This window comes from Microtus ochrogaster, chromosome 22 (genome assembly GCF_000317375.1).
Source record: "Microtus ochrogaster isolate Prairie Vole_2 chromosome 22, MicOch1.0, whole genome shotgun sequence".
Taxonomy (NCBI): domain Eukaryota; kingdom Metazoa; phylum Chordata; class Mammalia; order Rodentia; family Cricetidae; genus Microtus; species Microtus ochrogaster.
Window position 1 is genome coordinate 80,183 of NC_022023.1, and position 22,741 is coordinate 102,923.

General features: G+C 49.0%; 2 protein-coding genes and 1 long non-coding RNA gene across 5 annotated transcripts in view; 1 reads left to right on the forward strand and 2 right to left on the reverse strand.

Annotated features, from left to right (window-relative positions):
• The first annotated feature begins 3,153 nt into the window (after positions 1–3,153).
• LOC113457331 lies at positions 3,154–9,322 on the forward strand. The gene is made up of 3 exons (XR_003377929.1): positions 3,154–3,230; positions 8,076–8,138; positions 9,268–9,322. It is a non-coding gene; the product is annotated as an uncharacterized LOC113457331 (long non-coding RNA).
• Ucp3 (uncoupling protein 3) lies at positions 4,840–10,959 on the reverse strand. The gene is made up of 6 exons (XM_005357499.3): positions 10,161–10,959; positions 9,554–9,755; positions 9,184–9,384; positions 8,129–8,230; positions 7,563–7,743; positions 4,840–5,273 (listed from the first exon to the last, which is right to left on the reverse strand). Exons 1-6 carry the CDS (start codon positions 10,284–10,286, stop codon positions 5,159–5,161), a joined length of 927 nt encoding a protein of 308 aa, XP_005357556.1. The 5' UTR covers positions 10,287–10,959; the 3' UTR covers positions 4,840–5,158.
• Positions 10,960–16,006: 5,047 nt separating this feature from the next.
• Positions 16,007–22,741, reverse strand: part of C2cd3 (C2 calcium dependent domain containing 3) — a 93,445-nt gene continuing 86,710 nt past the window's right edge. For all 3 annotated transcript variants that reach the window (XM_005357502.3, XM_026784395.1, XM_026784396.1), the window contains one exon: positions 16,007–17,994. In XM_005357502.3, the coding sequence (XP_005357559.1) occupies positions 17,845–17,994 (150 nt within the window). In that variant the 3' untranslated portion in view covers positions 16,007–17,844. The remainder of the gene's footprint in view (positions 17,995–22,741) is intronic.

The window sequence follows — 22,741 nt, forward strand, 5'->3', positions numbered from 1 at the left end:
TGGTCTGCAGAGAGAGTTCGAGGACAGCCAGGGCTGCACAGGGAGACCCTGTCTTGAACAAAAATTAATAACAAAATATGTTAGAAAATTATGCTAATCTTAAAATATGTCTGCTAGGTTTTTTTTTTGTTTTGTTTTTTTGGTTTTTTTTTTTTTTTTTTTTTTTTTTTTTTTTTTTTTTGGATTTTTCGAGACAGGGTTTCTCCGTAGGTTTTGGTTCCTGTCCTGGAACTAGCTCTTGTAGACCAGGCTGGCCTCGAACTCACAGAGATCCGCCTGCCTCTGCCTCCCGAGTGCTGGGATTAAAGGCGTGGGCCACCAACACCCGGCTGTCTGCTAGTTTTTGACATTTTAAATCTTTGGGCAATAAAATAGAACTCCGACTTGCAGGTGTCCCACTGGAGAATGATACACAGAGAAATCCTATTCAGATTGACTGGATTCAAAGGGGAAAGGAGCCATGGCAACAAGCAGGAAGCAACTTAGTTTTGTTTTTGGAGGTTTTTAATTTTTAAAAATTACATAAGTTGTAGGGTGCACAGAGTGTGGTATGCCTGCCAAAGTCAAAGCGGGCTGTAAGTGCATGTACCTGCTAAGCTGTCTTGTCAGCTCCAACATGTAACTTCATTTAGATCTCTACTGCAGGTTGCAGGGTCTAAATCAAGGAAGCCTCCCTCCACAGTATAGGAGACTCAGGGAAAAAACTGAATTGTTCTTACTTGTGAAGTTATATTTTTATTATGATGTGGACATGGAATTCTGCTTCTCAAAATCTCTTTGTACTCCATACTTGTCCTTTGCCAGTGTTTTTAAACATATGAGTTCTTTGTTTAGGAAGCTGCTAAGATACTAAAATTAGACTTTGACAATTGTTGATGAAAGATTTCCTATCAAAGAGTTGAGCCAAATGGCAAAGCAGCTTGTGGGGACTCACACTTTTGGTTAAGCATTTGAGAGGCTGAGGCAGGAAGGTTATACAAAGACTCAGTTTCTTACTGTCTGTCTGTCTACTTATCTATCTATCTATCTATCTATCTATCTATCTATCTATCTATCTCTATCATCTATCTATCTACCTATCATCTATCTACCTATCATCTATCTATGATCTCTCTATCTATTATCTATCCATCATCTATCTACCTATCATCTATCTATCTTCTATCTATCTACCATCTATCTATCTATCTATTATCTATCTATCTATCTATCTATCTATCTATCTATCTATCTACTTATCTAACTTTTTGTCTGCCTATCATCTATCTATGTACATCTCTCCTTTTTTGATGCCACGTGCCTCTGCATCACCACTGGCCTCCGGAACACCTGGGCCAAGTGAGTGAGTGGAAGCCTATGAGACACCTCCTCATAAAGTTGATTTATTCTGGGCATTTTGGGACAGAGTTGGAAAGATGACTAACAACACTAGTCGTTAAGGAAATCCAAACCAAAACCATGATGGGGTGCTACCTCATACTTACCAAGATGGCTATTATTTCAAACCCCCAAAAGTAATATGCACTGATTAGAATATGGAGAAAATGGAGCCCTTGTGAGCAAGTAGGAGACAGTCATGGGGCAGGGGGCTGTTCTCCATCTTTAAATTTTTTTTCCCGTTTTTGAGACAGGTTCTCACTTCATAGCCTTGTCTGGCCTAGAACTTGGTATGTAGACCAGGTGGCCTCAGACTCAAAGATCTCCCTGTCCCTGCCTCCCAAGTGCATTAAGGCATGTGCTACCATGTCTGTCTGTCTTAGTTTTGAGACAGGGTCTCACTGATTTGACTAGTCAGTCTGGTCATTGAAGACGAGGCATCCTCTTGTGTCTGCCTCCTTGGCATTGAAATTATGCAATTGCAGAAGTGCAGGAGATTCAAACTCAGGTCTCCATGATTTTGTCACAGAGCACCTTACTGACTGAGCCATCTCATCACCACATACTTCTTTTAGAGACAGGTTTTACAGAGCCTGGGTTTGACTGGAACTAAGAAGCAAAGACTGTAGTTGAGCCACCAGTTTGGTTCTCTTCTTCTAATGGCTGAAGCTACTGGGGGCAGGCATTCAGCTACTTGATCAATAGCTGCCAAACACTTCTCCTATGTTGGCTGTAGTGGTAGTGACCTCGGAGCAAACCCCACATCTTCCCCAAAGAAGGCAGAGATCAGAGCCCAGTTGGAATTATTCTGCTGTTCCTGAGTCCAGTAGACATGTGAGCCATGTTGCTGTTACTATTGAAGTTAAGCATGTGGTAATGGTGTGTATAGGGTGTGTGGGGGGGTATGCGTGTAGGGTGTGTGGTGTGTGTGTGTGGAGACACAACTGCTTTGATCCAACCATTTTTGTGGAGACTGTAGGAGCTGTCAGTTGTACAAATACTTCTCTCAGGACTCCCCCATATGTTGTCATGGGAACCTTGGCTGCTTTTAATATCCCATGGCTACCCAGAAAGACCTTGATTCATCTTCAAATGCCCAGTTGTTTATATACACAATAGAGTCTAACTTCCAGTGTGTGTGCCTGGATTCGTGTTTGTGCATGTGGGGTGGAGGGATGGGTGGGTGGTGTAGCAATAAAATATAAAGGAGAAACCAGACCATGACAGGAGAAAAGGTTTAAGAAAGGGATGTGGGGAGATGGGCAATCAAATCAGGTGACGTGGTAGTGGTAACGGGGCCCGAGCTGTAGGGAAAACATGGACAGAAGAGCAGGGGAGGAGGAGCAAACAAACAAAGTGTGAAAGATCTCAGCCCAGAGGAAGGTAGACCTCTGTGTGTGTGTGTGTGTGTGTGTGTGTGTGTGTGCAGTGCCAGAGGAAGACGGGGGTGGGGTCAATTCCCTTGGACCCGGAGTTACAGGCATTTATGGGCTGCCTGCCATGTGAGTGTTAGGAACTCTGGTCTTCTGCAATAGCAACTTGTGCTCTTAATTGCTGAGCCATCTTTCTGATCTCCTCCCCTGCAAGGTGTTTCTAGTGGGGCAGGGGTGTCACTGACACCGAGAAGCAAAGGCTCTCTGTGGCTAGTCCAGTGAGGTAGGATGAGGCTTGGAGACTGATTCTGCTCTTTCTTTTTTCTTTTCCAGACCAGGTCTCAGGGTGACCTTGAACTCCTGATCCACACCTTCCTCTACCTCTTGTGTGCTGGGATCACAGGAGAGTGTCACAACGTCTGGTTTATGTGGTGCTGAGGGTCACTCTGGGATGTGCGTGTTAGGAAAGTGCTCTAGCAGGTGAGTCCATCTCCAGCATGGAGCCTCTTCTGACTTCCATCAGAGCCAACCAAGCTCCGGAGAAGCAAGATGAGACATTATATATCACATGTGTGACAGTGTAAGACACAGCTTGAAAGATGTGCACTGTCTTAGTTACTTTTCTATGGCTGTGATAAAACACCATGACCAAGGCAGTTGCTTAGAGAAGGAAGTTTTATTTGGGGCTGACAGTTCCAGAGAGAAAGCGTCCATCTTGGCAAGGAGGTCTGACAGCAGGCACAGTGGCTGGAGCAGCCACCGAGAACTCACATGTCAAATTGAAAACAGGAAATAGAAAAACTGGGAATGGCACGAGTCTTTGGACTCTCAAAGCCAATCCCCATTGACACATTTCTTCCAGCAAGGCCCCAACTTCTAAACTTCCCCAAACAGCCACTAACAACTGGGGACCAAGTATTCAAATGCCTGAGGCATCTGGGGGACAAACCGCCATGTGCAGTTATACTTTTCTATGTACTCATTCCTCTGTTTGTTGTGTTTGTACATATGTACATTCACATGCATGCGTGGGTGCCCGTGTGGTGGTCAGATGACAACTTGCAAGAGTGAATTCTCTCCTTCCACCATGTGGGTCCTGCGGATTGGACCCACTGAGCCGTTTTTGTTGCCAGATGCGCAGTCTTAAGCTTGGAAATTGGTCCTGTACTCAGCCGTCCCTTTTGTAGATGAAAGGCTGAAAGCTTATCAGATACAGCATTGTCTCTGTAGGCAAAGGCAGTGAGAGAGAAGAAGGAAGTCTAGGAGGGTGGAATTGGGTCTGTTGCCACCCCGACAAACAGGACTTGAGAGAAGGCTGGAAAGCAGTCGTTCTTATTTTCCTTAAGAATTTTATAAAGATTGTGGGTCCTGACCCACAGCCCTCTGAGGTCACCAGACAGCAGGTTCCCACGGCTTCCGTCATCTGTGGTCCTCACCATGCTGGTGTGGATGGCCTTACCACAAGAAATGCATTTTCCTCAGGCTTCCTCTCTGGACAAAACCTCTCCTAAACCACTGTCTTCACTTTGCAACTGCAGACGGGTATTGTTTTTATAAAGTGCTTCCATGCCCTGCTTCTCTCTTGATCCTCCCAAAACCCTGAGGTAGATAGGGAGGGGCTGTGATCCACCATACATCCTCAGTCCTCTAGTGTCCTGGGTGGGCCCAGCCAGCCTTGCTTGTATGGACTCAATGCTTTCTTCTTCCTTTCTCATTTTCCCCAGCATCCTACTGGAGTCCTTGGCAGATTCAGTACAGAAGGGCAGATGTGTCTGGGTGACTGCAGCCTGTAGTGAAGTGCAACTATCCCTGGGGTATCCAGTGAGCTGATCTTCCCAAAGCTTGCAACCTTTCCTGCTTTTTATTCACCGTCTAATCCCACATTTCAGGGAAGCTGGCAAATCTCCTTTTTTTTTTTTTAAGATTTATTTATTTATTATATATACAACATTCTGCCTCCATGTATGCCCACATGCCAGAGGAGGGTGCCAGATCTCAGTATAGATGGTTGTGAGCCACCATATGGTTGCTGGGAATTGAACTCGGGACCTCTGAAAGAGCAGCCAGTGCTCTTAACCGCTGAGCCATCTCTCCAGCCCCCGGCAAATCTCCTTTTGTCCAAAGGAATCTGATGTTGTTTTCTCTTGCCTAAATGTTAGGCATCAAACCGGAAGGGTTCTAAAAATTAATATAATTTAATTCCCATCAGGTCAGTGAAAAACAAAAACACGGAAGGCTGAAACTTGCCTCCTCTTTTAGTTCAGTTTCTCAAGTCAGCAAGGAGCACAGAGTTGTTTGTGGGCCAGGATCCCCTGAGTTTGCTGGGCCCACCAGGCAGAGAGCTGCGGTTTGATTCTATTCTAGGTAGCCTCTGATGAGGAAAGCAACAAGTGGCCCACTTGCCTTGTTCAAAATGGAGATTCTCGCAATACCTGAACTTTCATCAAGGCCCGTTTCAGCTGCTCGTAGGTTACAAACATCATCACATTCCAGGCTCCCAAACGCAGAAAGGAGGGCATAAATCTGAGGAGAGAAACAATTACCTCGTGAAGAGGACCGGGCTAGGAGACACAGACACACCTACCTGTGCTGTCTCCATGCTATCTGAAGGCTGCTTGTCACAATTCTTTTCTGAGATCTGTTTTGGCTTTGATGTCACTGCTGAGGGAATTTAGGCAGGAGTCGGAATCAGAAAAGGAACAATAGCTATCATTAAGGCAGGTTACCGTGTTTGGAAGTTAATTCTCAGAGGTCTGTAGGCTCACTCTGCTGGCTGCTTGTCCTTTGTTAAAAACTGAGGCCAGAGAGGCTGAGGCCCTCAAACCACAAAGTTGGTAAGTAGTGCTGTAGGGTTGAGGCACACTGTCTGACCCAACTCATCCTGACTCTAGGGGCTTTAGGCTTATTTACATGCATATTTCCACCCAGAGAAAGCCCAGCCTAGGACATCAGGAAGTAGATGTGGGGCAGGGTGGAGGGACCATGGCACCAGAAATCAGTTAGTCTCCAGAAAGCTCTGCTCAGCCACTACCCGGGGGAGAGGTCCATCTGACCCTGCTTCTCAGAGGCGGGGAGGATCCTGGCCTCTGGTCCCTCAGCTCAGTCACTGTCCAATTGCTCCCTCTTGGTCCCCCTGGGTTCTGTGGGATCAAGTTACCATGCCCTGGGGATGCCAGGCCCTCTTCTGTCCCTTTAAACACATTGCTGTCCCCTCGGTTTGGATTGTCTTTCCAGTCTGAAAGGCTGCTCTTCGTACTGTAGGATTCATTTGGGCATGGCAGCCAAGTACCATGGCATTTCCTTTGTTGGGGAGGGTATGGGAAGGCTTTACTATGTAGTTCTGGCTGGACTTGAACTCAAGGAAAGCCCTACTTTAACCAGCTTGTCATGGCTGTTCTTGAACCTTCATATGAGGATTATATCACTGTGGCAATATTATCCACACACCAGAGTCAAGCCAAACCTGGGCTAAAATCCTAGCTGCTCCAACTTTAGGTGCCTTGTCTTAGAAATAAGGACAGTAAAGCTGGGTGTGCCAGCACCTTGTCTATGATTCTCTGAGGGAGGCATAGGGCAGATCCTGGCACACACACAATGTTCAATAAACATTTGTCAAGTGAAAGAATAAACTGAGTCACAAGCTGAAAACACTCAGGTGAACGGTGTTGGGTAACAGGTTGAGCATGCCATTTCCAGACATGAGAACCTCTGTGGCTTCTGCTGGTCTGCTGCGCTCAACTAAACATCACACACCAGAAAATACTAGCTGAAGGCAACAATGTGGGAGCCAAGCAAAGACCTTACCAGTGGGATAGGGTGTGGCCTTGGTGTTGGGGCCTCCATTTTGAAGCGCATTGTGGGGACTACTACCCAATTCAGAGGGCTGTAGCAAAGCCCTACATAAAGTACCTCATACAAGGCTCAACGTAGGGACTTGGTTTTCAGGATGAAGATGAGCAACCCACACTATTGCATACTTGCTCTGTGTTTGGATCTTCAGATGATAAAAATGGATGAGTCACTGGCCTCAGCTCCAAGGAGCATGAAGATGAATTTGTAGGAGGTGAAATTACACTAGAAGTAGATCAAATAGTACTACTGATGTTCAGGGAGAGGAGGGAAACACGTGTGAGGGAGGAGGTGGCATTTGGACTAGTCGGCAAGGGTGGCTGAGATTAGATTATACAGGTGTTGAGGAAGGCATCCCCATGGGCTAAGGTGCTGTGCACACAGATGCACACCCTTGGACTGAGTTTGAACTATGGAACCCATGTAAAGGTCGAAGGAGGGCACCAACTTCATGATACACACACACACACACACACACACACACACACACACACACACACCACACATAACATGTTATGGTGATAATGATAATCCTTCCATGCAGGAACAGGAAGCCTGAGTGTTGGTGTGGAAGAATGGCACTCACGTTGCCATGAGTGTGGTGGTGAAGGTCAGGGCAGCAGGGGTGAAAAATCTCCCCTGCCCAAAGTATTTGGAGACAATAATTTTATCTAGTCATGGCCTACTTTTTCTTAGGCTTCTGGGATAAGAAGACTCCAAAAACCAGGTGTGGTGGTATAACCCCTGCACCAGGTGTGTGTGCAGGGTTCAGAGGTGGAGCCAAGGGGAATTAGAATGTCAAGGTCATTGTTGGCCACACTGCAAGCTCTAGGCTGGTCTGAAATTCACGAGACTCAGAGAAAAAAGGGAGAAAAGGACAAAGAAGAGAAGACAGGAGAGAGAGGAAGAGAGAGAGCTCAAGTTTTTTGGAAAGAGTGGTAAAGGCAGAAGGTGACAGCTTACCCTTTGTAGAAGGCTGTGGGGCCCTCCTGCGCCACCATCTTCAGCATACAGTGTAGCGGGCTGTGGTACCTGCCTGGGGGAGCATTCATGTATCTGGTCTTTACCACATCCACTGGGGAGGCCACCACTGTGGCACAAAAGCCAGCTCCAAAGGCGGAGACAAAGTGACAAGGGAAGTTGTCTGTAGAAGGGGAGGGAAGAACAAATTCCAGGAATGGAGTGTGTAAGCTTTGCATCTCCAGTGCAACCTTGACCTGGAGCACAGTAATCAACGCTCTTGGTTAGTCTTCACAAGCTAGAACCTAGCATCTCTCATTTCTGAGTAAGAAAGCTGTGTAGTTTTTTTTTTTCTTCTAGGAAACTGAAGTCAGAGAAGGCAAGTGACTGTCACAAATACACAGAGTATGGTGCTGGCCCTGGAACCCAGGGCTCTGGCCTCTAGCCTAGGCCTCTTTCTTCATCATAATCCTGAACTGGGTACTGCTCCTTGCTCTGTTTTTTTTTTTTTTTTAGATCCCTGATGCCTCTTGAGTGATACCCACTCCTGTCTCCCTACCCACTCTCACCAGTGAACAGGTAAGAGTCCAGCAGCTTCTCCTTGATGATATCATAGGTCACCATCTCAGCACAGTTGACAATGGCGTTTCTTGTGATGTTGGGCCAAGTCCCTGTTAGGAAGGCAGGGAGGACTGATGAATGCAATGCTCCAGCTTGGGTACTGAGCTCTAATAGCAGTGGACTTGGACAGAGGACAACACCTCAGCCAAGTAGATCCCACTTTCCTTCTGTGGTTATCAGCTATCAAACTCCTGTACCTTCACAAACAGATGCTCATTGCTTGGCTGCATTTGGAGCATAGTTTGCACTCTGTCAACATTTCAACATGCCTCCTGGAGACCCAGAGCAGTCAGGAAAGGAAATTTTCCATGGAAGAGGGAGGCTGAGTCCCTAGGACAATGACAGAATGTATGACAGGACCCTGGGAGGTTTGGCATGCGTGGGACACCAGCAAGAGAGTACACTGGCAGCACTGTGACTGGGGTGTCCTACTCTTAAACACCACAGGGCCATTTTTCTCATGCAAAGATTCATGGGAATGGTGGTCCAAGCACAGGAGGGATTCTGGCATTTGCCAAGGGCTAAACACAGGGGACTCTACGGTCTTCATTCCAAAGGAAGTCCCCTCACTCATCTCACTGCAACTGGCTCCACAGCTGTGCTCCTCCACGCTTCTGTTTCTGCTCTGTCCTCTGAAGGCTTTCCCCTTCTGTCCCTACATCTTGGTCTTTGAGACCAAGTGATTTTTGGATCCAGCTCAGCCTCTCCCACCTCTGGCCTGCCTCCTGGCCCCCTGCCTGTGATGTAAGCTGCACCTTGGCTTCCTTAGTCCCTCTGCAGTAAACCCAGGAGGAGGGGACACCCTGTGTTCATTTCTGTCTCTCTCAGGCTGGCCTACGCAGGGGAGGACTGGTAAGGTGAACAATATTTGAGGTCCTGTGTCAGGTGGGGTATTGTATTTGGGTGTTCTTTGGGAGAGCCATGCTTTGGGAGTTCCTGCTTGCTGGGTTCCCTGTCTCAGTCCTCAGGATAGGAAAGCTCTGCCCAAGGGTACCATGTTTACCTTTCCACAGGCCCCTGACTCCTTCCTCTCTGGCAATGGTTCTGTAGGCATCCATAGTCCCTCTGTATTTCCTCTCGCCTCCAGTTCCCAGGCGTATCATGGCTTGAAATCGGACCTTCACCACATCTGTGGGCTGGGCACAGGTCACAGCCATGGCTCCCGTGGTGCAGCCTGCTAAAATCCTGATGGCGATGCTGGAGTCTGGAGATGGCAGAGAGAACCGTGAGCACTTAACACCGTCAAAATCTTGCCAGTGTCTATCACCAGTTTCCCCGCGTCCAGTTCTCCTTGTTGGACCACTCCATGTCTTTGACCCACAGGCCAGCTGAGCTCCCACCCACCCCTGGGTGTCCCTGATGCTGGCACTCACGGTCCTCTCCTTTGGGAGTGTAGAACTGTTTGACAGAGTCGTAGAGGCCAATTCGAATGGAGGCAAAGCTCATCTGACGATGCAGGCCAGCAACCAACCCGCTGTAGGGGCTCCTGGGACCCTCAGTGCGCACCATGGTCAGGATGGTACCCAGCACGCCGCGGTACTGTACACTCTGCGCCCCTGGGTTCTCCCCCTGGATCTGAGGGACAAGTGCAGGGCCTGAGGAGCTGATGGGTGACTGGGGAAGGAGGGGCTCTGTGTGCAGGATGGTACAGTTCACAAAGCCGCTCTCACACTGGAGCGGTTGGTTTGCCTTCCATCTTATAGTTGATGGAAAGCGGCTCACCCAAGCCCACACCGTTACTGCCTTACTTTTATTTTAGCCTTTACGGTTTACAAAGCAGAGTTAGGTAAGCTGTAAAGAGCCACATCATATCTAGGTATTTGGATTATTTTGGTCCTGAGGGATGGTGGTAGGGACCAAAGCAGTGTGTGGAGTGGCCTTCCGCCAACTCTGTGTGAGGAAGTTGGCACCTGGGCTGATGCTGGGCAGAAGCAGCTCCTCCTTCCTCATGAATCACAACCGCTGGCCAAAGGCACCCACCTGCAGGCGGACCTTGGCAGTGTCCAGGGGGAAGGTGAGGAGGTCAGCAAAACAGGCTGCCATGCCAGCCCCTAGGAACTTCACAACTGTTGTCGGAGGCACTTCTGAAGGCTGAAGCCCAACCATGGTCTTGAGTGGCTGGGCCTGGTTCCTTTGGTGCCTATGGAGGTTCTAGGAGCAAGGTCGCCTGGCAATCCTTCAGTTCCCAGAGGCAGCTGCAGGAGATAAGGCAGAGAACACGGAGTCTGGGCTGTCTGGCTCTGTCCTGCTCCCAGAGATCTCACAACACCCTGAAGGGGCTTTTCAAAGTGAGAAGACTGGGTACTACCACACTTAAGCTGCCTGAACTTGGCCCATAAAAATCATGTCTTTCACACCAAACAATCCCTGTCACAGAGGATTAAGGGGATAGCAGACAGGGCCATTGGTATCATCACTGAATGGTTGAGGAAATTGAGGTCTGGCAGGCAGCATGCCTGGTTCTGACTCCACAGGCACCCTGTTCTCACAGTGTCTGCTGTTTCCTCACTGGTCAAGTTTTCTGAGGTGTCTCATGCCTCTTTCCCAAACAGGACAAACATTACTTTCGACTGGAGATAGTAATTCATCCTGGACTAAGCCAGTCCCCCCCCCCCCAAAGGATGCCTTAACCCTCCCGCCTCCTTGGTAGGTATTGAACTTAGGGCCTAGTGTAAGGTGAACCCTCTACCAATGAAATGCCTCCCTAGCACTCTCCTGTTATTTTTTAATTATTTATATTTTATGTATGAGTGCTCTGTATATATACCTGCATGCTAGAAGAGGGCATCAGATCCTATTACAAATGGTTGTGAACCACCATGTGGGTGCTGGGAATCGAACTCAGGACCTCAGCTGAGCCATCTCTCCAGCTCTCGTATGTATGTATGTATATGTATGTATGTATGTATGTATGTATGTATGTACGCATGTATGTATTTGAGGCAAAAGTTTCACTAAATTCCCCAGGCCAGTCTCGAATCTGAGATCATACAGCTTTAGGTTCTCAAATGCTGGGATTCTATCCCTGCGCTGCTGTGTTTGGCCTGGATATACCTCTCTCTATAAAAGAATCCTCAGTTTTTGTTGCTCCCCTCTGTAGGGTTTCCTGACTGGTCTGTTGGTGGAACTGGGCCTCAGGTTCTTGCTGTTGAGCCCTCTCTTTCCCAGTGGCTGAGGGCAGTGGTCTCACACCACTTGAGCTGCATTCGTTTGGAATACAGTTCTCTCAGACACCTGAAGACTGCCTCTTCACTTCCTTCACACTTCTCCTAAGATGTCACCTCTAAAGAGGGTCTTTCCTGAACTCAAATGCTAACTCAGTATCACTTTCAACCATCTCATGGCACCAGTCACCCCTCGACCTCATCTACTGCTGTACTGTCCCCCTCAGATGCACCAGCTCCAGAACAGGGGCCTCGCCCATCTAGGGGCGATGTATTTGTTGAGAAAACAGATGGCAACATCTTTGGGAACTCCCCTCTCACATCTGTCCAAGCCCGTCCTCACCTCATGCCCCTGAGCTACTCCAGGGATTCAGCTGGTAAAGGCCAGCACACATAAAGGGACCCACCCACAGGGCTTGGTTTCCCGGAATAAAAACCCATGCCTGTGAGCTGCCTATGGAACATCGTCAGCAGACCATAAGGGCTGGTTTAGACAGTGCCCACAAATAACTGTAGTGCACGCTGAACTGTGGTCAGTATAGATGTGGTCAGTATAGGAGCTGTGGAGGAGGGTCCCAGAGGAGGAAGACTGTCCTTTTGCTTGTAAGGGGTATAGAAGGATTAATGTAGGCCAGGCTTGAAAAGGGTTTTTGGCAGCTGCAATAATGAAAAGGATGGTCTAGGAGAGGCCTGAACCTGTAGGGCAGTGGCTCTCATCCTTCCTAATGCTACGACCCTTTCATACAGTTCCTCAAGGTGTAGTGACCCCCCAATCATAAGGTTATTTTGTTGCTACTTCATAAGTGCAATTTTACTACCATTATGAATCATAAGGTAAATACCTGATATACAGGATATCTGATATGGGGTGGGGGTTGAGACCCATAGATTGAGAATCATTGCTATAAGCGAAGCTCAGAGCAGGAGGAGCTGACTGCTGGGCTGTAAGGGCCCTGCAGTGGGAGCTTTCCACATACATGTCACCTCCCTCGATTTTCAGCTCCTGTTAGGAAGGGCAGCAGAGGCTTGGAGACATTAGCTTGCTCAGTGTACACAGCTCCTGGTGTCCAAACCCGTGTTCAGCCTATTTCAGGTTCAAAATCACTTTGGAAAAAGCAGGGCGGTACCTAAATCCAGTTTACAGATGAGAAAATAGAGGCTTAAGATGGAAAGAGGTTGACTGACCGCTGGTCACAGAACTCCAATCTAATTGTTCTGATAGCCAAACCATCAGTTGTCATTACTACACTATCCATGGTCTAGTCAACGTGGTCATCTGTCTTTGGTTGAGCATTCAAAGCAGTTACTGAGTGCTTCATAAAACCAAATATACACGTCTGGAGAAGGCTGGCTGAATACCAAGGTCCACTAATCAGATGAAAGTCATGGGCCCAGAGAGGCTAAAGTCTATGTGGGTGGGTACAGTCAGACCTTGGCTCTCCAGGCTCTTCTTTCAGCCCATCTTCTTGTCTGTCTGAGTTGTAAATTGAGAGAAGCCCAAGGAGGGGGTTCTTTGGAGAGTGAGGCCTGAGGCCTGGGCTCTTGAAGCCAACTTGGCTGGGAACCAGCTGTGCAGGCGTGTTAAGGAAGCACCATCCACTTGCTCAGGCCTCATTTCCCTTTGCCCTACAGAAGGGCAGCCAGGCCTGGCTCCTTCCCAGCAGGGAGCCTGGCATGTACTGTGGGAGCAGCTGACTCTCTTGATGGCATCTGGTGGCCTCTTCTTCGCCCCAGCCTTGGATTTGCCTGGAGAGCTAGGCTGCTGGGTGACTTGCAATCACGAATCTGAGGCTCACACAGAGGTGGGGAGGCCCCTGGGATGAGCCTATCTTGGGACCATTCAGGTGCTGGCAGAAAAAAACCTGTGTTCTGCTCTGCTTTGTAGAGAAACACCGAGGTGAGTCAGGCAAAGGACCCGTGTATGGCCACTGTCACACCGTGAGTGACTCCTCTGCTGGAGGGAACAGAGGGTGGGTGGTGCTGGTGCTGAGCCAGGTCCTGCAGAGACCACTTAATGGAGTTTTCTCCTTACTGGGGCCAGGTGCACCTCTGGAGTTTTTGCTTCCTTGTCAACCAGGGCTTCCCGTCTCAACTCACTTTGTTCTCTGCTACTTTTGACCCTGCTGTCTTGTAGCACTGCCTCACTAACTGTAGGTCCATAGGAGCCTCCAAAGCAGGGAAAAGATCAACTTTCCCTCCTTCTCTGTGAAGACAGTCCAAGGAGGGCCAGCTGCCCAAAAATCATTCTTACCAAAATGAGGAGACAGGAAATGAGGTCAGAGATGACCTCAGGACCCTTTGGTAGAGGGCTGCAAATGCCAAGGTTAGACTTAGTCTAGTGGAGAATGAGGAGGGCCTGGGGGGTTGGAGCATGCAGGTGCAGGCATCAAAGACAGACCAGTGAGGATGGTGTTGGAAAGTGCTCACAAGAGACCAAAGCCTGAACTTGGTCAAGAGCTTGCAATTGGGTGCACCAAGTCTTTGAAGGAGTATCCCTGAGCCATGCATCAGAAATAGAAAGGACGGGGAGACATTCTTGAGTACATGGGCAAGGTTAGAAAGGCAGACACAGTAGGACCCTCCCTGAGGTCAGAGCTCCCCAATCTCCTCCTTGCTGTGCCTCAGCTGTTATTTGAAAATCCTGGTGGGCTGCAGACCTTTGAAACCATCTGGAGGTGCAAGTTCTGAGCAATCCTCATCCTGTGGCCCTGCTAGGGCACGCAAAGCATGAGATGCTCTAGTCTACAGGGCCCATTTGTGTTTGCTGAGTGCGTCCTGCCTTCAGCTTAACCCGTTCTCTCAAGCATTTGTATCTGCACTGAGGACGCCAGCAAGTAGAGTGAGCACAGGCTTTAGAAATGTCTGCCACACCTGGACCAAAGATGCCCTCATCATCTCTACCTAGGAAGGGCCCCAGGACAAGTGCTGGAGAGGGGTTTGTCCTCTGGGCGGAAATCCTGGGCCAAAGGAGGACACTGTCCATCTGTGATCTGTAAAATTCTAAGAGAGGGGCCAGTAGCACAAAGGGGAGTCCTGGGGAGTCCTGGGAAGATATGGGAGCTTCCCTGGGGCTGCACTTCCTTCATCTTGACCAGGTGGGGCTAGACTGAATCACTCCTGGCTGTGAGCTTCTATGGAAGGAAAAGGAGAGCAGGCAAAGGGGGCAAGGGTAGCTGAGGCAAGGTATGGGGTCTCACCTATCAGTCTAGCCAAAGTAGGGGCTCCCTGGGGGCTCCATTCCAGTGGTGGCAGCAGGATCCGATGGCCCCTCCTCACCATTCACTGTTGTCTCTGTTGCCTCTGGCTCGGTACTGGTCTTAGGCACCAGCTGACCTGAAACCTAATTCTGAGAAGCTAGTTGACAGCCCGATCACTTGACAAGAGGCGGGCTGCTGTGCGTCAGGGCGGGGAGGGGACCAGGGAGTTCCAGATCTGGTTTAGCTTCCTGGACCTGGGGCTCTTTAACATGGCTCTTTTGGGTTTTTAAGAGGAGCGCTACATTGGTGATCAGGGGAGATGGGGTGTGGTGTGTGCATTGTCACCTTTGAGAGCCCAAAGGTTCTCAAAGAACCCAGGGGTTCTCTGGGGTCTCTTCTTCCCAACAGCAATGATGATAAGCACCCTTTCTTGGTGCCCGTCGGGTGTTTGGCATTTTAGACATGTCATTTCTATTTCCCTTACCCCCAAAGAAACAATTATTATCGGGATCCTAAATTTAAAAACAAAGTAAAAAATGTAGCACGCAATTTGTCCACTTAGAGCACACAATTCAAACACTTTTTTGTAGAGTCAGGTTGAGCAACTACTATAATCTAGTTCAGAACATTCTCATTACAGCTCAAAAATACGAGTCACCCCTTCCTCCCTGCACCCCAGCTTCAGGCAACCACTCATCTTTCTGTTTCTATTTGCTTGCCCTAGATGTTTTGTTTGTGTAGGATCACAGAGTGTATGGCTTCTCGTGGCTGGCTACTTTGACTTGCACAGTGGTGTTACACACCGAAGCGTGTATCAGTACTTCACTCCTTTACTGTGTGTAGAACCCTCATGAGTCAATGCTTTACACAGAAAACTGAACCTCAAGGACAGTGGCTTCCCAAGTACACAGCTAGGATACCGCCCATAACACATATAACACACATTGGGTCTATCTGCTGTAGCCACTGTTCTCCACGACACGTCATCTGCACGCACTGAGGTTGGACATAGCTGACAAAGAAGGGAGACAAAAAGGAGAGGGGGCAGGAGAAGATAGGCAGGGAAGAGAAGATTGAGGCCATTTTGAAGCTAGAGCACAGAGCCCTGGTCCCAGGGTGAGTAGTGTAACGTCTAGTGTTTATCCTCTATCTTGGTCCATGCCCTGCCCTTACAAGTTTGGAACTATTACTCTGGAGTTGGGCAGGACTGAGAGCTATGGGGGGGGGGGGAAGGGGGGTTGGAGGCTACAAGAGTCAGACTGGAGGCAGCAGGTCCAGGAAAAACCCGAGGGAGGGGAGCTCAGGTGACTCTGGCCTCCCGCTTCCTGCTTCCTGCGGGTGGATCTGCCTGGGCTTCTAGCTAGAGTTAAGCCTCTGCTAGAAGTTCTGAGGTTGCCTGCTACACTCTCTGGCTCACCAGAAACCATCTGTTTTCAGGCGTCTGTGGAGGGGTTGTATATGTGGAAGTCAGGGAGACACTGGTTCATTCTAGTAACAGTGACAGTCACCTCAGAGCTACTGGTCAGTAACACACACCGTCTTGTGTTGTTCACCTTTTCCTTGTCACCAGCGCTGTCTGCAGTCTGTGGCCCTGTCCTCACTTGACCCCATCGGGTTATTTACAGGATGGAGCAGGGTTTGGCAGGGATCTTCTTCACCTGAGGCTTTACCCCTTAGGCCTGGAACCTGGAGGTTTCTTATTTCCCTGAGAGATGTGGAACTCCAGGTACTGGGAGCTCTCTCTAGTCTCCCTAAGTGTGAGGCCTGTGGCTGAGGCCAGCCCTGCCCTGGTTGGGGAGGGGGTGGGTTTGCAGGGTGAAGTTCAAGGAGCAGAAATAAATATGAGGGCAGACTGGGCAGAGGGTACATGGCCCATAAAGGGAGGCTGGGTACTGGCGTTCTTACCTCTAATTCACTCCAGGAGCTTGGGAAGAGGGGGCAGGGCTGACATTTCCTAAGCTTACATTCTGTGCCAAATGCCAGCCAAGTATTTTCAGAAATGTCCCATTTGATCTTCACAGCAATCCTATGAAGCCAGAGTCTAAAGATGTCTGTGCCTTCCAGATGAGACCAGAGGCACAGACACTGCCAGGCTGGACTCTGGTACAGCCCAGAACATCCTTTTGGTTCTACCTGCAGATGTCTGTGGCCTGGCCATTCTCTGGGTTTACTCCAGCACTGATTTCTTTCAGGAATCCTTCCCTGGACGTAGCAGCCTATCTAGGCTATAGAATGTAGAGTTGTTTTGAGGATCAGTGAAATGACAAAACGCTTAGGGGTGACAAGCAGGGTCCTCTGGTAGGTACCTTCCAGCCTCGTCACCCAGCTGGTGCTATACATCTGTGCCCCTTCAGAGTCGTCCCCATAGGGCTTTATCAATGGTATCTGCCCAAGTGACTGTGGTCTGACAGAGACGCCCTTCTGAGACCCAGGGGACTCTGAGGGACTGGATAATAGACTTTCACTATGCTGAGAGATTTCAAGGATCATCAGAGGAAAAGACAAAACCAAGAACAAACAAGCAAAACCCAACAATCAAGAGGGGATACTGGTGTCACTCCAATGTGGGCCAATCCGACACCAGGGAGAACTCAGAAGCCTCACGGTGACTCTGGTCCCTTGTTCCAAATGGCTGAGGAATGGTTGTCAACCTTTGTTTGTGCAGCAAAGACTACAAATGAATTCCAGCACCTTTTCCCAGTGACCAACCCAGAAAATACTTGTGCACAAATACAAATACCAGTTTTATTAAAACAAAGGCAAGAACAATTAATTTCAGAGCTGAGTAAAAAACAAACATTAAGTTAAAAACATGGTTAGATTTCAGACAAACAGTTTAAAGGAGGTGATCCCCCCTGTGCTATTGATTAATTCACTAAATCATAAAAATAATTTATGTCTACAAACACATTCCCAAATAAACAAGCGGAAAGGGCCTTGGCATTTTCTCAGCTATGCACGCACTTACTGCTCCCACCAATATTTAAAGCAAAAATAGGGTGGCTATGGCTAAAGCAAGAGGCTGTGTCAAGGATACTGGTTTCTCTGCTCAGAGGTGCCTCCTCAGGCCCCAGTCAGAAGATGGATGGGCGGGCCACTCGGGTGCTGGAGTCCATTTTATTTCCAGCAGTTGCCTCGTTACAGAAGGAAGCTGAAGTCCTAGTAGGCAGAAGTTAGTGGCTCCAGACATCTCTCTAGTCTTAGCTAATTAGGTCTCAAGATGCCGAGGGAAACAGACCTGGTGCCTCTTGTAAGTTAAACAAAGACGAGGGAGGCTGGCTGGTAGCCCCTCCCCTCAGTCCCCTAGGCTTCATGAGGTTCCTGGGAATACTTGGAAGAAAATATTCGAGCGATTCTGCGAGTCTCTTCCTCAGGAAGGTTGGGAGGGAGAGAGTTAGGTCTGGGGCGACAAGGCCTCTGGGCAAGGGCTCCCCTGGTGGTTTCACTCTTGTCCTGGAGAGAAAGACATCAGCTAGGTTAGCACTGAGGGAATAGCACTGCCAGTGCTGATTCTGGTCCCGCATGCTCTGGTTCATGGGCTAACAACGCAGAGGTGCCTGGTGTGCAAACCACCCCACACGCCTTGTTCTGTTGAACCCTTGCCACAGCATCACAAGGGACAACTTTCTCCCCACAGTTCAGGTGCAATTAGTTCAAGGTCATGCAGTTCTGAGTGGCAGAGCTGAGGTGGGAATCCCACCTGAGCAGCTACCATAGACAAAGCCATGTGCCCGTTCACCCTTGCCTTTTTTGGCATACTCTGCCAGGTTTCTGCCCTGAAGCTCAGATCTGTAGAGTAAAGCCTGGGCAAACCAGATGGGAAACGGTGAGTTGGGGTCTCACTAGGTACCTCTGTCCGGAGGGGCTGGTCTCTGACCCTTCGTCAATCCTAAAACCAGATCTTTGTTTTCACATTTGTTAGAAGTTCATGAAATGACCATCACAGACATCTGCTGGTGGCTCATCAGGCCTTCTAGAGATGTAAGATCTACTCCATCTGATCAACTCATGTGGAGCACATACAGACATGGCTCCTTGCTCAAGACAGAAGGGAGGTGAACATGGAGAAAGGAGCCATTAGTAACAGCTGGGAAGGCCCAGGTAGGCTTCGGTGAGTGCTGGATCTAAGACAGGCTGAGTTTCAAGGAAACTAGGGTGGGAGTAAGGCCACTCAAGAGGAGAAAGAGCATGAGAAAGAGCATGCACACAGACCTACAGCTGCTGCTGGATCCTCTCGCCCTCAGAGCTAAAGCTAAGGTGGTTTGTTCAGACAACCTTCTAGCATCCACACCCAGACCCAGTGACCCATGAGACCTTATCTACATGGCCCAGGCCTTGGCCCCATGTGTAGGGAAGAGGGGTGGGGATCCATATACTTAGCATCAACTGTTGACTTTAATAAACACCTTGATTAGTAAGTGCTAAAGAATCTCTTTATTATACTTGTTATTGCAAAAACACATAAGCCTGAAGGCCTGGGCAGAAGTAAAGTGTCCAAGGCAGGGACATACCTCTACACACTGCCATGCTCCTGCCTGGGGGAGCTACACAGCAAACATAAGCAGGTGCACACCAGCCTAGCATTCACACTCCTGAGGAGGCATGAGAAGCCCACGTGGAAGTGGATCATCAAACTTTAGGGGTTGCAGAGCCTCTGTGTCTGAACAGAGGGGCCATATGTGGAGTCCCTAGGGGGGACTCCAAAAAAACATGGAGGTGGGGGAGAATATTTTTCTCTTTGTCCAGGTCCTTGTTTGGTCAGCAATGTGGTCTGATCCCAATTCCCGGCCCCTTCATTATACCTCTAGATGTTCCTCGTCCAGGTTATGTGCTCCTAGGGAGTGGTGGGTGCAGGTGTTGCCCCTAGTCTTCTTAAAGCTGTTCCAACCTTTATACAGAGGGGAGGTAGTGGGATGGAGGGAATATTGGTCTGTGGTATAGATGACTTCTCTCGCTTAAGACTGAGATCCTTTCTGTTTGTGGTCTAGGTGCTCACTGCTGAGTGCAGGTAGTTAACTGGTTTTCTCTGGTCTACCGTGAAACTCAGAATTCAGATCTGTATGAGGCTCATGCCAGGTACATCATGCAGAACACAGGGCTATGCCAGAGCTAGGGCTGACTCTGCCTCAGACACCACAGCAAAAACAAAGTTTTTATTATCATCTCAGGCAAGAAGTCAGGCTTCACAGGCTCTGAGCAGAACTAGGATCTGGCACCTCCCCAAAGTTTGCTTAGTGATTGACCAGGCAATTGTTCCACAACTGCCCCCAACCCCCAGCCCCAAGTGATCCTCTGGACTGGGTTCATGACCAAAACTATTCTTTTTTAGAACAGTTTCCTTAAGCGATGAGAAACAACACTGAAGATGAGAGAAAAACTGAAAGCGAGCGGCTGCCCTGCTCAGCCAGGCTGCCTGGGCTGCTGCTTCAGAGGCCGTGTGAGGACGCCACGCAGCTGCCACCTTGCTCAACTCTCACCCCCTTGGCTGGCTGCCTTTCACTTTCCCTTCCTAAGGTAGTGACAAGGACTTCCCTGACACTAAAGACAGGAGAGAACTGAGCAGCTACAGCTAAGGGTAGGGAGAAGTAGGGACAGACACTCAGACCAGAGTCCCAGCCCTGAGCTACAGTAAGGCTGGCCTGCTCAGCTGACTCCATTCCTGTTAGCACTCTACTTACCGGGCTCTTGCCCAAGTTCCCCTCTGGGCCTTACCACCTAGTACCTCTGTCCTTTGGAGAAGCCATTCCTAAGAGGCCCAACTTCAGTTTCCACAATGAAGGGCCCAGGAGAGAACAGTGCGTTAGAGAATCAGTCCTGGCAGAATTCCTGGGTCCTGCAATACACCAGCCTGCTTGCGGCTCAGGTCTAGACTTGAGCACAGCACATGCCAACAGGCCCACAGGCCTTTCTGGGGAGGCACTTACCAACTTGCTGTCTAGGTCAGGCTAGGTTCCAGACAGTTCTGGCTTCTTCCCCTGTCTCCTGTATATTCTTGGCCAGGTTGCTCATCTACAAGTTTTAGGTAGCCATGATCAGAGCCTCCGTGACCTTTGGGTCTTTTTTTGAACTTTGTAGAGAGCTAGGGATTTGGAGGCTCAAAGAAGGAGACAGCAGGTCAAGACCAAGAGGGGCAGCTCAGCCATAAAGTCTGGGCCTCAGTATGAGACAAGAGGGCCCTGACTCCTTTCTGGTATGATCTGGTCACTGTGGGAGACTGTGAATCTTTCTGGTGCCACTGGGTTTAGGAGGGAGGAGCAAGCAAGGGAAGGAGAATTCTTTGGCTCTAGGGAGAGCAGAACCTACAGCCTTAGCAGTGACCGTTGTGGTTAGGAGCATAACCTTGGTTTGTGCTGTATGCTGGTCTGGACTCGAACTCTGTCTGAATTGGGTCCAGCCTGCTCTCCAGACTTCTGGAGCTGCCCAGCACCTTCCTACTGCTCTCCTGGCCCCCAGCTTTGGATCATGATCCTCCCTCCCAACACTTCTGCCCTACCATTGCCTCCCTTCTCTCCACACATGCCAGAATGGGATAGGTTATAAGAGAAGACATCTAGATAATAATGACAGTAAAATAAGACAGTTAATACTCATGGTACTTACTGTGTTAAGGGCAAGAACTGTTCTAAACACACTATATATCTGACTGAGTCACTCAACAAGCAACTCTCTTGGGCAGGTTCTCTTATGCCCTCTTTTTAGATCATGAAAGCACACAGGAGTCAGATAACCTGTCCCAGGTTATGTCTATAGGCAGTGACAAAGATGAACTTAAAACTTTGGTTGTCTAGATTCAGAAGTCATATTTCTATAAAAAGAAATCAAGTCAGCACTGCCTCTCTAGACCAGAGAGCCCACTGCCCAAGACCTGAGAAAGCCAGCAGCAGATCTGTCTGGTGATGTCCCTGCTCACCTGCTGGGCTCAACAATAATGGAGGCAGGCACCTCAGGGCCTCCTGGGTAGTCATTTCTGGCCGTGTCTTCTACTTCCTGCCTCTTACACTCACTGTTTATGGAGAAACGTGTCTGGCCCCATGTCTGTGGTTAACCCAAGGCAGAGGCTGGGCTTGGTGGGGGAAGGCACAGGACAAAAGAGGGCTCATCTCATGGGAAGAACCAGTCTGAAGGCAGAGAGGACAGGTTGCTTCTTGCTCTTTAATTCCGAGCCTGCTGACTGCTTTAGCTCGGGCCCCTCTCTCTTAACTCCTCTTGGGCGCATACTGTTGGCACCATCTGGGTCGGGTGATTTCCTAAGGCTTCTTCTCTCCGTGTTGTACAACTGTCAAAGCTTTTCCTTTATCTTTGCTGACTTTTCCTCTGCTTTGCTAAAAACCATCAGATAACATTCCTAAAGCTGCCACCAAGTCTGTTCCCTTATTTAGCCACTTTCTCCTCCTGAGGCTGACTACCAAAGTTCAGCTATCAAAAGCCCCCTTTGGCTCACCTAATTAACAAGCCCAATTAAAATTAAACACCCCATCCAAACATGGGGTTTCCTCCTTTACCTTTATAAACCACCATTTACCTATGCTCCACGTTTGTCTCCCCTCTATTCAGAGGCAGTCTTTTGTCCTCAGGACAAATACCTTTCTCCCTTCTCCCTTGTCCCCCATCTCCTCTACCACCACATCCTAGCCCATCCTAACACAGACTTTCCCTTCTTCTCCACTTAAAAACTGCACCTGCAAGTCATTTTCGCCTGAGTCAGAAAGCAGCCACTTTTCTTCCCTGCTTAATAAAGGATCTCTCTGTGAAAACAGGTGTTTAGGTGTGGTTTGTGCCTAACCCAGGGTCTAGGAGGAAGCCCCTGCTGTGCAGGGGTACCTCTCCTCTCCCCCTCTCCTTTCTCTCACTTTGCGCTGCAGACTGCTTGGAATATTACTGAGAAATTACATGTTTCTATCAGACAGGCAATTCTATCACCAAACCATAGCTTCTGCCTGCTTTTGCACACTTCTTTCTTCCCATTGCTGGGTGAGCTTTTCGCCTTGCAAGGCCAGACCTGTGCTCTGGATTCCATGCCTCTGACCCAGGGACGGCCCTGCCCCTCTGCAGCGGTATCTCCATCTTCAGCTCTCTAGAGGCTCTGCACTGCACAGAGAAGCTGCAGTGAGAATACTGACTGCTCTTGCAGACTACAGGTTTGGTTCCCAGTAGCCACATGGTACTCACATCACACGTGATTCTGGTTATAAGGAATCGG

Excerpts from the sequence above, each read along its gene's own strand:
- Ucp3 (XM_005357499.3), bottom strand. The coding sequence starts at position 10,286 with ATGGTTGGGCTTCAGCCTTCAGAAGTGCCTCCGACAACAGTTGTGAAG. Across the intron at positions 7,744-8,128 it reads GGACTCTTACCTGTTCACTG|ACAACTTCCCTTGTCACTTT; the intron begins GTGAGAGTGGGT and ends CCCCTTCTACAG. Across the intron at positions 5,274-7,562 it reads CCCACAGCCTTCTACAAAGG|ATTTATGCCCTCCTTTCTGC; the intron begins GTAAGCTGTCAC and ends TTCTCTCCTCAG.